At 45.2% G+C, this 15,341-nt stretch overlaps 1 protein-coding gene across 1 annotated transcript in view; it reads left to right on the top strand.

Moving 5' to 3' along the window:
- Plekhg1 (pleckstrin homology and RhoGEF domain containing G1) overlaps positions 1 to 15,341 on the top strand; it is a 210,956-nt gene that overhangs the window by 141,473 nt on the left and 54,142 nt on the right. The window contains exon 4 of the mRNA XM_071612913.1: positions 13,015 to 13,115. Within this exon, the coding sequence (XP_071469014.1) occupies positions 13,015 to 13,115 (101 nt within the window). The remainder of the gene's footprint in view (positions 1 to 13,014; positions 13,116 to 15,341) is intronic.

The following is a 15,341-nucleotide window of genomic DNA, read 5'->3' as shown; positions in this document are numbered from 1 at the left end:
GTGTGTGTGTGTGTGTTGGGGGAGAGCCATTCCTTTAAACTATACACTAAAATATGTTCTTTGGGAGGAAAAAAAAACACCACCCTTTTTTTTTTTGTCACTGTGACAAGTGTTCCTTCCGCTTGGGGATGGGGCTTACTGTCCTGCTGTTAACCTTTCACTAAGCTCTAAGTGGGACATGGGGAAGGAGGGAGCTGTGTGCCAGCCCACAATAAGTGCAGATCTGCTGAGCAGAGTGCTGCTTTTGTCCTGTTTCCCACAAAGCAGAGGATAAATCACTGGCCCTAGGTCTGTTTACGGCCCCACAATGGAGTAGCAGATGCCAGTGCTCAAGAGCAGGGGTAGGACTTAATCTACTTTTGATTAGAGGAGCGTTTCTCATGCAGATGCCCTAGCTGGGTAGGTGGGAGGGAGTCAAAAATGAGCTGCATAGTTTAGGAACCTTTGTCATCCTCAAGAGGTGGCTTAAAAATGCTGTCCCGGCAACAAAAGAGAGAGCTCCAGAGGAATGTTGGGCTGGGTTACTATTCAGGGCAGCTCCTGCCCTGAGAGGGAGGGCTGGGGCCTCAGTTAACCCTGGCCTGCCTGGCTCTGAGTTGACTGATCAGGTTTCCAGGAATTCCTCTGCAAACATGCAGGGCCCAGAGAGCTAAAGCACAGCTCCTGTGAATGGCTGACAGCTCTGTGGGAGAGAAGGAGCTACAGACAGGTCTGATGGCTCTGTGTGATGGTTTGCCTGTGCTTCCTCCGTCATGGAGCACCAGACCCCCTGAGACAGAGGGTAGGGAGGGTCAGAGGAGATCGGGGGAAGAGTCCTGAAGAATGAGTTCACCAGGTATGGGTAGGCAGGAGGGACAGTTCAGGCAGCAAGAATGGAATAGGAAATAGAGGCGACAGGGCACAAGGAACTTCCCACGGAGCAACAAGTGTGTGTGCTGGTGGGAGCAGGGAGGGAGAAGGATCCAGAAAGTGGTAAACACTGAGCCTAGCAGGTAGGCAGGGACCACCGCTTTGAAGGACTCCCTCTCTGCTGAAGGATGGGAGAATCATTGTAGGATTTTTACACAGGAGCCATTCCACCAAACTTGAGTTTTAGAAATTCTTTGAAAGGTGGAGGGGTAAGACCTACCCTAGAAGATGGGCTAGGAAGTCCCTGAACATTCAGGCATCCAGGTGAGAGAAGAGCCATTTTCAAAAGTGACATGGCTGGAGGGACAGGATTTATCTTTGGCAACACAGCAAGAAGGCAAGGATCTTGGAAACTTGAGTAGCCCGTAGGACTTTTCACGCCCATTTCTCCCTCTCCTGCCATTGATGGTTGAGAACAAGCTGCTCGGGGTAATTAGCCTTCCAATATCACTATTAATACCAATGGAGTATTTGCTTTTGAACCAAAAGAAGCTCTGAGGCAACCCATCTCACAGTCCTACTGAGGAGGAAACTGGGCCCCACAGGGCAGGGACTGCCACCAGACAGTGTGTGCTGAGCCCCCACGCCAGGCACCTGGAATGGACCTTGGTGTTTACCCTCTGAAGGATGAGGAGACATGGCTTTGTATTATTCCTGTGTAAGAACTAACACAACAGAGTCTGACCATGGGGGATATCCTGCCAGCGGTCTGGGCCTTAGGTCCAGGCTGCCTGACTTGGCATCTGGTGGATTTCCACCACTCTGCCCCTGGAGCCTGCATGCAACCTGGGCCTTAGATAATGAACCCCGTGTCCCATCCCCAGTCTGCTCCGTCCTTGCATGAACCCACCGTCCTGGGCCATCACATTTGCAGTTTGCATCTAAAGCATGTTGTCCACCTCTGTTCAGATCACAAAATGGCTGCTGTAGAAATTCATATCATCTCTTGGGGAAAAAAACATCTATGAAAACCTTGACCTATGAGCACATTTTCTTTTGCCCTCTCTCTCTGTCTCTCTATGTCTGTCCTGCTGACTGTTAGTTCTGTGTAACAAAATGGCCATGGACATTGTGCTTTAAAGAGGAGAGAAAAAATAGATTCCCTATGTCATATATTCTACCCCCTGGGCATGAATTGGGACCAGGCCTCCATGACAGAATGACAGAAGGAAATCTTTTCAGGTGTCCCTTGGCCCAGCACTTTGGAGGAAATCAAGTTTTGGGGGAACATCCCACCATTTTGGTGCATCCTCTTTGCTGAGGAAAGACCCCACCATCCCCACCTTCTCTCACCTGCTGGGCCCTCTGCCTACTCCCTGCAGCTCATCAAGCCGATGACTGTTTCTGTATCAATAAATAACTCTGGGTTGAAATTTTACAGTGATGAGATCAACAACAATATAACCAGAGAAGCAATCAGATATGTCCTCAGGGCTTCTCACTGTTTGGGTTAGAGTGAATGGAATAGTTTTGCCTGTGCACTTCCAAATTTAGCTGTGGATTACCTAATGATGCCAAAGGACAATCACATTCATTTCCCTTCTAAAACTACCATAAAGTGTTCACTCCTTGTGTGGATTCTTTAGTTTAAGAATTTGCATTTCATTGTAATGAAATTGCATTTCATTACAATTTGCATTGTAATTTTTAAGTAAAAAGAAGCTTGACCCTGAGGTCATCATCAGTTTGTGTGACTAAGTCCATGGGAAGTTCATCTGATGTCCTTCAGCTTGTGCCTATTTCTGGTTACTATTGTCCAGGTGGTCCCCACTTTCTTCATATGGTTGAAATTCTTTTGTTTCATAGTTAAAGTTCCAAGAAAGTAAGCACACATAACACAAAGCTTTTGTCTTTAAGGACTTGGTGGTTTTTGTTTTTTGTGGCGCTGGGGATTGAACCCAGGGCCTTGTGTATGTGAGGCAAGCACTCTACCAACTGAGCTGTATCCTCAACTCCACGGCCTTGTTTCTTATACATCTAATGAATACTGTCTGAACACCTACTGTATACAGAGCAGGTTGCCATGAGAATTATCTATATTACTGTTCTGGTCTCCATAAAATGGTGGAAAATCATTTCAATTTATTAAATAAATTATACATTTAATTACTGTCTAATACAGTAATCAGCTCTAACTATGTTGGCAATATAGATGTGGATGTGCGGTATCTGCTTGAATGGACCATTACTTGGTGTCCTTATTTCAAAATTTCTGGTCCTTTAAAATTAAGAGTGCTGGGATAAACTGTGGGTCATGATTTGATGTGTGAATGGGAAATGTTTTTGCTGCTGAAATCAATAACTATTTTGATGTCTAGTAAAGGCTTTTAAGCCATCATGTACCAAAACAATGTGAGGAGCTCAGGGAGGCAATCGGAGCACCCTGAAAAGTCTGGACTGTCAATTGTGCACAAGAGTGTGTGTCCTGTGTTATTTGAAGACATTTGCTGCATATACATGCTCCTGTGGGAAGAGGTACAACACCGGCCACAACCACCTCGCCACCGGGAGAGGCTGCTCTCCCGTGAGGTCAGTCTGCCTCTGCACGTGGTCCTCTGTGCCTGCAGGACTGCTCTTTCTCTTCTGGCTTTAGATGGATCTTAATTTCAGGCCAGCTCCTGACCCTCCAGCTTTAAAACACTCTGATCTCATTGCCGGACGGTTTTGTAATACTTAAAAAGAGCACAGAGCTGAAAGAGCTAAGGTAATTTATTTGTGACGATTCTTTACGGTGACCCTTCCGACGGGAGAACGATAGCGTCATGTCTGTAAAGAAGGACCAGGTGACTGACTGATGTCTGGTGACTGGCAAAGAAAGTGAGACATTTTGAAGGACATTTGAAGCCATGCACAGTGACCAGGAAGAAAGAGGATGTGAGAACAGGACAAGAAGACATAAGCCCACTTTGCGAATCACGTGGCAGTGGTTGAGAGCTAAGCATCCTGGGCTGTGTGCTTAATGAAAACTTGAAGGCAGAGGCTGGGCTGGGAGTGGGAGTGGGGCTGACAGCCATGCAGATGTGGTCTGTGATGTCCTGGGCGTGGCAGGTGCCTGGTAAATGAGAGCGGGTGTGTTTGGTAGCCTCTACCTGCTATCTAGTAAGAACTACTTTTACCCCTAGAACAAATCAATCAGCACACATCTCCCTTGTTAAGGTTTAAAACCTCTGAAGCAAACGTTCAGCGTTTCCATGCCCTGGCTATCCTCCGCTGATCCTGGTCCAAATGTGACTTGAGTCATTTATTCTCTGTGTGACCTTGGAAGAGTCACAGAACCTTTCAAAGCTTCTAGCAAAAGAGGATGAGCAATGGATGAACAATGGAACCCATGTCTTAGGGTGTGAAGAAGACTAAAGAGATCAGCGTAAAAGGAAACAGACAGTACCTAGCCGTAAATGTTAAAAAAAAACACGGATGATAAATAGCAGTGAAGAGGGTTTAAATTCAGCTCATCTAATAATATACATTTATTTTAACTGATCTTTTACTTTTTGCACCATATAAAAAAAAATCCCTCAGGCTTTATTTAATTTTCGGTAATTACTATGTTTCAAATTATACCAGCAGTACTTTGATTATAATTGAGATGAATCAGTTTCTTATTTTCAGGCACTTTAAGCCTTGCCAAGACATCACATTCCCTCCATCTCCCTGGGCATCCCCATTTCTCCGCTAAGGACTACAGCCATGTCTAATTGTGTCTGTCTGCTTCCTTACCTGGCTTGGGACCTGGAAGAGTAAAAAAAGCAATAATAAAAAAATACTCCATAAAAGTTAAGCAGATGAAAGAGCATAAAAGGAGAGACAGAGGGAAAGAAGGCAATTGGAAAGACCATTTTCTAGAGAGTGGTTAATAAACTTCCTTCAGGTACATATTTGAAAAGACAAAATTATAGGCTGGGGGATGCGGCTTAGTGGTGGGACACTTGCCTAGCATGCACGGGGCTCTGGGTCTGAACCCAGAGAGAGAGAGAATCACCACACAATTATTTTAAAGGTCTTAGTTGGCTTTTATTTGCTATTCTATAACCAGGCAACACCTCATCCTATAAAATAGGATGAATATTCTGATGAGCTGAACAGAGGTTTGGCTTTATAGACCAAAGAGGGGTTGAGGAAAGCAGAAACAAAACAAAAAGCAGATTATTTCAAGTTTCTTTGTAGTTTTGAAACAGAAGGGACTTCTTATTTTGTGGGCTTAGGTAAAGTGCCCCTTTTGATTGGTTGTTATGAAATTCCTATTTTTGGAAAACTAGCCCTTAGCTCCGGTGACTCCTTCTCTCTGGTCTGTTCTGCTGGGGCCAGTGCAGGAGGTTAGTCCAAGACAGTGGCCACCTGCAAAATGTAATTAGCACCTACCCAGTCAGGGCCCACTGGGAGCCTGGTTCTGTGCTTTTCTCCAGGTATCATGGTAAACACTGCTTGCCAATTTTGAAGATTTTTAAACATGTTATATATTTAAGTGTATCCAAAAGCACATGGATTATTATAGAAAACTTTTTTTTTTCTTTCTGGAAATAATGATAGCATTAAAGAGTATGCATTATAAAAAAAAGGAATGGTAGCTTGCAAATAAGTAGGGAAAGATATTTCACTTTGTCACAGGACATTCCCATGGCTGTGTGTCTACCTCTTTTACTTTAAAAAGAGCTTTTGCCTGTGAGACTGTTGTCTATGTAATTTGCAAACTTTATGTATAATTTTTAAATAAATTTTTAACATAGCAATGGAAAATTAAATTTTTTCTGCTGTGTTATGCTGGTAGGGACTCTTGAAGAACTTTTCTAATAGTTTCAACTAAGCAGAATGTGTGAGATTAATTTTAGCGTTCTATTTGTACCAAGCTCTCTTCCAATAATGATAACATTCTTCAGATTATTTGCACTGATGTGAAAATAATAAATGGTATCAATAGGAAGTAAATAAACACAATTGATTTCTATAAAAGCTGTCCAAAGTATGGGGAAAATGGACATCCTGTGCTTTAAGAACTTCTTAATAGGTTAATGCTAATCCTGTTTCTTAAGACCTTGTGTATATCACTAGATGACGGTGGGCTCACAGTTTCTGCTTAAAGTCTTTGGGGGATATCAATTTTCCCAGTTGTCCTTAAGCAAAGGTGCATTTCTCTATCTCTTAATGTTCCTGCAACACCCCCCCCCCCTGCTCTCACCCCTCCCCCAGGTCGCCCCCTCCCCAGGTGCTCTGGGGGAAGACCAAGCCAAGTCCCGCCCCTTCCAGGCCTCTCCTTCCTGGGAGGAAACCCTGAGTTCCCTCCTTTAGGAGGAAGTAGGGAGACAATGGAGGGGCTGGACAGGAAGGTGTCATTTGTCACAGGACAGAAGAAGGCCATTCCTGACATTTTTGAATGAAGTTTCATGCATTGAAGATATTAGAGAAGGTAGATGAGGCTGAAACCTCCCAGTGCCTTTTTTCCACCAAAACTTCCCTGAACCATTAGCTGACTTCCACGTGTTGCCAACAGGATCCGCCTCTGAATGGAAAATCAGGGAAACTCTGAAATGAGAACTGATGTTGGGACAGAGCTGCTTCGAAGGCTCCTGTGGGGTGGGAGTTCCTCCTCTGCCTCCCGTCCCGTCTCCTCCTCTTCCTCTTTCCCTTTTCTTTCCTCCCTCGTCTCTTCCTGCTCTTTCTTTGCTCCTCATGTTCCTGGCTCTCTTCAGTGACAGTGGCAGGAGGACTTCGTGGAGTCACTCAGGTCCTCGTGTGCTGTAGTTTTGGCACGGGGAGCGTGGCCTGGGGTCTGGGCAGACTCAGAGAAAACACGGTCCCACTCTAAGGGCTTTTGTTTGTAGCTGGTGGAGTGGCCGAGCCCCTGGGTCCCGTTTCTTTTGCTGCCCCTTCCTCTCCCTAGAGGAGGAGAGAAAAGACTGACCTGCAGATTGGACTTCGATACTCTATCTGCAGGCCACAGCAGGAACTGGTACTCTGAACCCTTCCAGTGGCTTATTTGGAAGAAACATAAAGGTATTTTTTTTTTTTAATTTGAAATTCTATTCCTCTGTACTCTCCCAGCACTTGTAAGTAAATGGCTATACTGTGACTTCATTTTTTACGTGTTTTTTTTTCTCCTTTGCCCTCTGTGACCACCTAAAGGAACAGTAATCATTGTCATTGCCTCACAACACCCCGTTGCTTCTTCAGCTGTGCCTTGCAGGTAGCAACTGTCCTCCCCCACATCTTTATTAAGTATATTGTAATAAAGCTACTGACTGGGATATGATGCAGCCGTTGTGAAGAATGAGAAAGAACTATATTTACAAACAGGAAGTATGTCTGCCTACATGCATTGAGTAGAAGATATAAAATTATGGCTCAAATATAGAATCTCATTATGACAGCTAAAACTGTCCCCGCTAGGACGTGGCCTGGAAGCATGGGTCCACAGTGTCAACCAGAGTTATCTCTGGAGAATACTCTGGGGAGAGAGTAAAGGCCTGGGGGAAGGGCGGGCTTCACCTTCTGTGCTCTGACTTGCCCCAGGTTTGCCCATGTGTCATGAAGCTGGCCAGTGTTGATGTGGCCACTCCTGGGTCCTCTCTGACAGACGGGGCTTCCTGCCCGGGTTCCCAGGAAGTGCTCACAGTCCTGTCCTCCTCCCTGGTCTCATCTTGGTCTGTCTTCTTCAGGGCTCACATTACCAGCTGTTCCCCTCTTGGAATTCCAGGCTTCCTGCTTCCACCTTCTCCTTCCTCCATCTTCAGATTGCTCAAGGGTGGAAGGATGGGTGCACAGGTCACTTGATCCATCCTGCCTGGTCCTGCCTCTCTTCAGTTACCACCCCATCACTCTGTTCCCTTTACAAACCCCTCCCATTCCATACTGATCTGTTATTCCTCTTCCAAGTCAGTCTGCGCCCACTCTGGTCATTGAATTTGGGAGTCCACTGTTCCCCATGTTTCCTGAGACCGGCTCTAGGAGAGGGGAAAGCTCATGACACGCTCTGTGCTTCAAACTCTCTCAGGCCTGTGAAGGCCCTCGCCCTTACCCTCACTCAGAACGATGCTCTTCTACAGAGTGGGCCACAGCTCTGAGTGGGCGCTGCTCAACCCACTGTGTGCAAGGCTGTTGGTGTTTTCCCTGAGCGGAGAGACCCCCAGGAGGCTCCTTCCTGCTGGCTCAGGCCTGCTGACCCCTGCTGGCGCTGCAGTTTGCTGGCCCTGAGGGCCATGAAGCTGCATCCTGGTGGCCAGGTGCTTGGCATAGTCCTGGACCTCTCCTCCCTGTCAGTGTTCCATAAGGTGGAGCCAAAGCTGCACCAAGGGCACTTCTAGCTCCCACAGAGCCCCTGAGCAACTGCCCCCAGATCCTGTCCCGATAACCCTCCCTGGGGATGTCTCTCAGTCACCCAGCCGTAACACACCAGGTCTGACGTGTCTTCTCCACCCCAGACTCACAGCTTCTCTTCAGCTCCCAGGGGAATGGGACAGCAGGGTGAAAGGGAGTAGGGGTGTTGGCCAGGGACATGTGGCTCTGAGCCATGATGTTCCCAAGAGCACTTCATGCAGAGGACAGTGGCTGCAAAATAAACCTGAGATGAAGGAGGTAAGCGAGCCTGAGCCACGCAAAGACCAAGTCTCTGGATTAGCTGCACCAAAATATAGGCCTTGTCCCTCACCACAGATCCCCAGAGATGTCTTGAAATATTTCACCTTGGTGTGAGGAAATCCGTTCCAGAGGGTATCTGCCCATCAGAAAGGCCTAGAACTGCCCTGCCAAGGCCTCTGTAGAACAGACCAGCAGGGCCAGCTTTAGGTTAGTTTTAACTCACATGCTACTTGGGGAAAAACAGCAGAAGGGAAGAGAAAAGCCTGCAGCTCTATCTCCCTGCTGCAGCCCAATAGAAAAAGAGACAGAGGGTCTTAGTACTCACTGACTTTAGCAGACCCACTGTCACAGTGGATGATCATATGTCCTCTGAGAAGCAGGTGGAGCCACACCCACCTCCTTGGAGTGGAAAGTGAGAAGAGAAGCCCCAGACTTCCTTCTCCTGAAATCCAGAATGGTGGATCATTTGCTTAGGCCATGCTCTTTCCTCATTAAATACGTCCTGTCCCATAAAATCTCTCCTCTCCACCCGGCTCAGGTGTGCACTCACCTGCCCTGCCACACAAGTCTTCTAAGCCTCCTCCCTGGCGTTTTTATAACCTCTATTCTACTTCTGTATCCAAGCTGGAATGGAATGATCTTTGATCTCACTGCATCCTCCTGCGGCCGCCACCCCCTACATAGCAGCGAAGTCTCTGTGATCTGTCCATCACTGCAGCCCCGCCCTCCAGTCTGGATGCTCCCGCACATGCCCAGCTCTCTGCAGCCCATCTCAGTTCCTGAGGTCCTGCCTGTCCTGAGATCAACCCCTCCCCACTCCTTTCTGTGTCTTCGTTACCCTGTGCCCGTGTTGTCTTGCCCCTCTCCTCCTTGATGCTGTGGTCTCCTTCCTGTTTTCTCTTATTCAAGCCCCTAGTCATCTCAAAGATCAGCTCTTTCCGCATCAGCACCTCCTCTTTGTAGCCTCACTCTCCCTCTTGGACTGGGAAGGTCCCTCCTGCACCTGATTATTTCAACCCTCCAGCGGGAACTCTATAGTGGACTTATTTGTATACAGTTGGACCAGACAGGGAGCTCCTGGGGGAATGGCATGACATGTGGTTGACTTTTTTTAATTCCTGGCTTGTGAAACAACTTGGCACACATTCTTATGTCCTTAAAAAGTAGGATGGTTGGAGGGTTTGTATGAAAGAATGGGAGTGTGCTTTTAAATTCTAAATGGCTATGCAAATGGAAGTCTGTTTTCAGTGGTATTTCCATTGAGTACATGGCCGGTGACTACTTTCTGGAAAAGGAGGAGGAATTAGAGAAATGGAAAAAGACACATTCTCCAAAACACAAACATGTAGGGTTTTCTCCCAACCTGCCAATACTCTGATACTTTTGTAAAATACAGTAAGAAAACTTTTTGAGAAAAGTTAAACAGACAAGAATAAGACCTACCAAATATAAGTATAGGTTTATGAGTAGATTCAGCAGATATTTAGTTGTCCTGGCAAACTATGAGCATGCTCACTCTCAGCTTTGTACTTACCTCATTGCAGAGCAGAAACAGTGTGCAAATTAGTTCCTGCCCATTTACTGCACCTTAAGTTAGACTTGTATATTTTTAGTAGCCACCCGTGGAATGAAAAAATTAATGAGAGGAAACCACTCATGTGTAAATCTAATGGTGGAGATGGTAAGGACATAAACTAATTAGAAAATAAACAGAGGACATTTAAAATTGCAAAATGGAAAATTATTGGAATGGTAAAATAGCCCTCTTAGTATATGCCACTGCTCACTGCTCCCCACCCCCAAAGTGGTGGGCGTGCATTGATACTCTTACAGAATAATTGTCTTTGTGCAAAAGTTTTAAATTGATCCTTCATTGTTAACAGTATGGTAGCCAAAGGTGCTGACAGTGTCAATAAAATTAATAAGCAGAACAACAGGCTCTAATAAATGTCATTGGTATCCTTACTCTGTCATTTTTGAGCACAAATGAACTGTTATTATCACTGCGCTTCAAACCTCTCATTTTGGCTCCAGATGATTATAGCTATAATGGAGAACTTGCTACTGGAGTCTTCAGTAACTGGTTCAAGGTTAAAGCCTCATACTTAAAAGCTTAACTGTGAACAGTGGATGGAACATGCTGGGGCCGTACGACTTTGATCTGTTTTCTAGAGTGACCTGCAAAATCTTGGACACCCAATGATCTATTTTCTCAATAATTTCAGAAAATAAGCATCTTTTAAAATCCAGTGTCTGTACCATGGATGCTGAGGGTTTTGAAGCTCTCAATTAGAGAGGGCCATCATTGGTTGGAAACCAGGGTCATGTGAGTCTTTAAAGCCACATGGAACTCTTCAAGCCCCTTTTCCCATCTTTCTCTTACATGAAGAATTTAGTCTTGGTTTTCTATAAGTGAGCATGCTTTGTACATGAAGTATGGAAAAGGGTTTTTCCTTCTCTTGTAAAGCCCCAATGCAGAACATCTGGAGCCAGCCAGGTGAATTTGGGACGCACACCCACCTCAATCCCACCTCTCACCCATAGCTCCCCAGATTATTCTGCTTTACCTTCTTAGTTTTGCATGCTACATGATTTTAAAAATGTCCAGCAAGGCATTAAACTATCCTCAATTATAGGCATTCCAAGCAAGTCAAGGATTAGCCCATTGTACCATGTGTGATTTAACAGAAATATTGATGAATACGTTTGATTTTTTTAGAAAGCTCAAGTTGGTTCAACATGCACTGTTACTTCAATTCTCACCTTCCTTAGCTTCTTTTATTTGGGCATTAACTTCCTCCTCTGCAAGCGTCCAAACTCATTATCATTGTTCAGTTCCTGACAGTAAGGAGAACAGGCCTTGCTTTCGTGGGGGTTTAAAGGCCACTACACTTAGATTTATGAATCTGGTACCTTATGGAGACGATCACTTTCTTGAAAATAAAATCTGTTACCAACGAAGCTCGATTAAAAAAAAAAAAGTCTATTAGCATTGTTTCATGTGTGACAGTGATTTTAGTTTGAAAAAGCTAAAATTGAAACTTATGCAAACCATAAAGTGTGCTACTTAAGAAAGTTGATGAGGAAGCCTCTGCCTTTTATTTTTCTTCTGACAAGTGAATTCTTTTTATTCTCATGGCATAGGGAACATTCTCTGAAATAAATCCGATATTAGGGCACAAATCAAATCTTAGCAAATACAAAACAATAGGGATAATTCCTTGCATCCTATCAGACCATAAAGGAATAAAATAGGAATCAATGACAAGGTAAAAATATACAATATTCTAACACCTGAATAAATAATACATTTCTTAAAAAAAAATATGAAAGCTTGTTTTTAGAAATTCTGGGCTGTTTTCCCCAGTTTTGATCAGAACCTCTCTTTGCCGCCTCTCTTATTCCTGTACTGCTTAATTTGGATTCCAGTCCCCATAGTTTCTCCCCAGCATACAGCCCTGTTTTTTGGAGGAACAAAAAGAACCCTAAAGAATGTGGATTATGAAAAGGTGTGAGGAGGAGTCCTCTAATGGCTCTCAAATCCCAGTTCTCCTTGGAGTCCCCTCTGAGCACCTCTCTCACTGCTGGGCGTGGACTGTGGTTTAGTGCTGCGGCTCCCTGGTCTGGTGGCTCCTCTGGGGCTGGCTTCCTCTGGGGCTGCAGGTCGCACGCTCCCTTTGATAGGGGGCCTTGCTGCATTGTTCAGCCTCGGGCAGCGGATTGTATTTATTTTTTCATTTTACATTATTTCAGCTGTTTTCACTTTTTTCTTGGTTGTTTTCTCGCCTCCTGCTGAGTTCTTTTTCAAGCGTTGCAGGGGGGAAGGGAACACTCAGTTATGAACCCTGCAGCACACACAGGGTGGGAAGCCGTTTTCCCCTTTCTCAGCAATTCAAAGAGCTCCTCCGCACTGTCAGTTGAATCCGCTGGAGATCTGGACCCGTGGTAGATCTGCATGCAAGTGGTTTCTATGTTAAAACACCTCAGACCATTCCAGAGCGTCCTCAGGGCTCACGGGTACTGATCACAAAGCATAAGCCTATTGCACAAGTGCTTATTATTTTAGAAGCTTTTGTAAAGCAAATTGGTATTTGAGGAAGAATTTGGTTCTATACTCTAACAACTGACTACTTTATGACTTAAAGGTTGTGTTTAAAATAACTGTCCCATTTTAGAACTTTTATTTCTGGTTTCCCACTACATGAAGTTTGGAGTCTTTTAAATCAGTCAAGGATTCAGGAGCCATTATGCCAAAATTGACGTTATTGGTAACCATTCCTGCTCTTCATCTAGGGAAGCTCTAGTACCTTCCAAACCTTCAATGTATACCACACTCTTTCACCTTGCTAAAGTTCCATGTTCTCTAGGTGAGTAGTTTAATCGTCAATGAGGGAACAGCTCTGGATTCTCAGGGTCCAGTTAATGAGCACAACAGCATCAGAATCATTTGAAACAGACCTGAGCGACTTGTCTTGCATAACTAAAGGTGACCTGGAAAAGCTCAGGTGTGTTTAACTCTGTGTGTTGACTTCACAGGATTACCTCGACTGTATCAGGGACCAAGCAAAACTTCCCCTGGGGACTGAAGACAGAGCCGCCCTTTTTGGAAACATACAGGACATCTATCACTTCAATAGGTAAGCTGATACTCAAAAGACTGCTCTCACATGGGAACATCATGAATTTTTCTCAAATGAATATCGGCTAAGAAAATTCACCTGTAACTCCTGGTTCTGCTTCTTACATCTTTACAGCCTATCATGCCGTGAAGTTCAAGTTCTCTAACTAAAGGCATCCTTGTTTCCTATGTGATTTTTCACATTTATTCAGTATTCTATCCCTCTCCATTCTTCTGACTTAGCGAAGAGACCTGTTTGCCCTGAAGTGGGGCATGGAAACCCTTCTTCCACAACCAAACATCCCCAAATACACATTTCCCCGGTCTCCAGCATCCACAGCTACGCTGGATTTTCTGTGAATTTTCTTCTTCCTGAGGAGTGGGGTGGACACCGTAAAATACAGTCAGTCCTTTAAGTTATAACATAATTAATCTAATTTAAAATCCACTTAATTAATAATCATTTCAAATAATTTAATTCAGATGTCTATTAAGGACCTCCTAGGTAGCAAGAACTAGAAAATTACATTAGTAAACAAGAGAGGGAACTGACGGGAGCGGAAGTGAGCACATCAGTCACTACAATCCGCTAAGAACCTTTGGAAGACGAGCTAGTAGGTGGGCTAACCACACAGGTGCTAACGCTCAGCACCCATGAATGCCTATGCCAGCTAAGCCATGCCCAGGCCCTGGGTGAGTCTTCAAACCCAATGAAATGCCTCCTTCACTTCAAGTCTTTGATCAAATCGTACTTTTGCTATGAGGTTCACCAGGTACCCCTACCCACTCACCCCTACCCCTCATCTCCTTTACTTTTTCCTTTCTCTCGTGACACTTGTCAACTCCTCGCATTCTGTATGATGGGCGTTTCCATTATGTCTGTGTTTCTTCCTTCCCACCCCACTCCCAGAATAATCGACAAGGACAGGGATCTGTTTTGTTACTGCTGCAGCATCTAAAACAGCTTCTGGCCCCTAGGAGACGTCCTCACTCTTGTTGAATGAATGAGTGGAAATGCTAGGAAACGCCACCTCCCTCCTGCTGCTCTCGGGAAGCTTCAGGGACCCGACAGACCCATCGAAATGGTAGCCAGTTAAGATGCAGATTTTGTAATAGTAAATTGCCATTATGAAATTCTGCCCTGCCCTGTCCTTTTGTGGCTGGTCATGCAGGCTCAATCCTACTCCTCTTTGCTCACTAAGGTTGGTAAAGGTGAGCTCCTTGGGGACCAGATCCCTGTGTCCGTTGCCACTCTTAAATCCCTGATACCTAGCACCAGGCCGGCCTCTGGGAGGCAGGTTCATTGAGTTGATTTGAATCATCCTTTATTCTGGAAGTCTTTGACATAAGAAATGCCAGAGTTATGTCAGCATTTCCCTCTTACTTGACGCTAGACTTTGAAAACCAGCGTGTGAATCTGTGGTTTTCCACCTGTGCTCTGTATGGAATCACCTGGGAAATTTTTGGAAACAATCCAGTGGCTGGATCCTCCCTCCAGAAATACTGATTCATTGGTCTGGGGTGGGGCTGGGGCATCAAAATTTGTCAAAAGGTCCTCAGGTGTTTGAACTGCGCAGCCATGGTTCCCCTGTCTTGAAAAAAATTAACTCAATAATGAGAAGATAAAGAAGGAGCATAAAATACTGAATTAGAGAATCCAGAACCTGTGTGTTCCTTAGTAAGATGTTGCTGGTGATAAACTCCCATAAGCCTCTGCAGGGTTTCCCCTTCCAGAGCCCACCTGAAAGAGGCAAAAGTGTTAGATGCTGTTAGGGCCCTGGCCAAGGTCTCCTGTGGTGTGGCTGTAAGTTGATGGTAACAAGTAGGTAGGGGGTGAGTGCTTCCCTCTGCCGGAGGCCAGAGAGCTTCAGATCCATTATCACTTCACAAGTATCATGTGGGACTAGCTGGCCCCAAACCCCAGGTGTTGGGCCACGTACCCTCCAGCCAGATGGAGCCCTGCTTGTCCAGCTGTGGTTAATGAAGCTGTGGCTGACCCCAAGAGAGATTTTGACTCCCTGGAATTTAAATGTTCATGTGCCTCCTGAGTTAAAGACAAAAATGAGGTCGTAAGAAGGGACTTGGCAGTGGAACCCAGTCTACAAAGGTTGGATGGCTGAGAGACCTTGACATTCCTGAATTGATTCTCTGTTCTTTTCTGTTTGATGTTCATTGCTCCTGAAAGTCAGACTTGTCTAAAGTAAACCTGAGTCAGGGTGAATGAACAGCCTGATGGTGATGCACA

The sequence above is a fragment of the Marmota flaviventris genome, chromosome 6, assembly GCF_047511675.1.
Source record: "Marmota flaviventris isolate mMarFla1 chromosome 6, mMarFla1.hap1, whole genome shotgun sequence".
NCBI lineage: Eukaryota > Metazoa > Chordata > Mammalia > Rodentia > Sciuridae > Marmota > Marmota flaviventris.
This window is presented reverse-complemented; position numbering and strand designations above follow the sequence as displayed.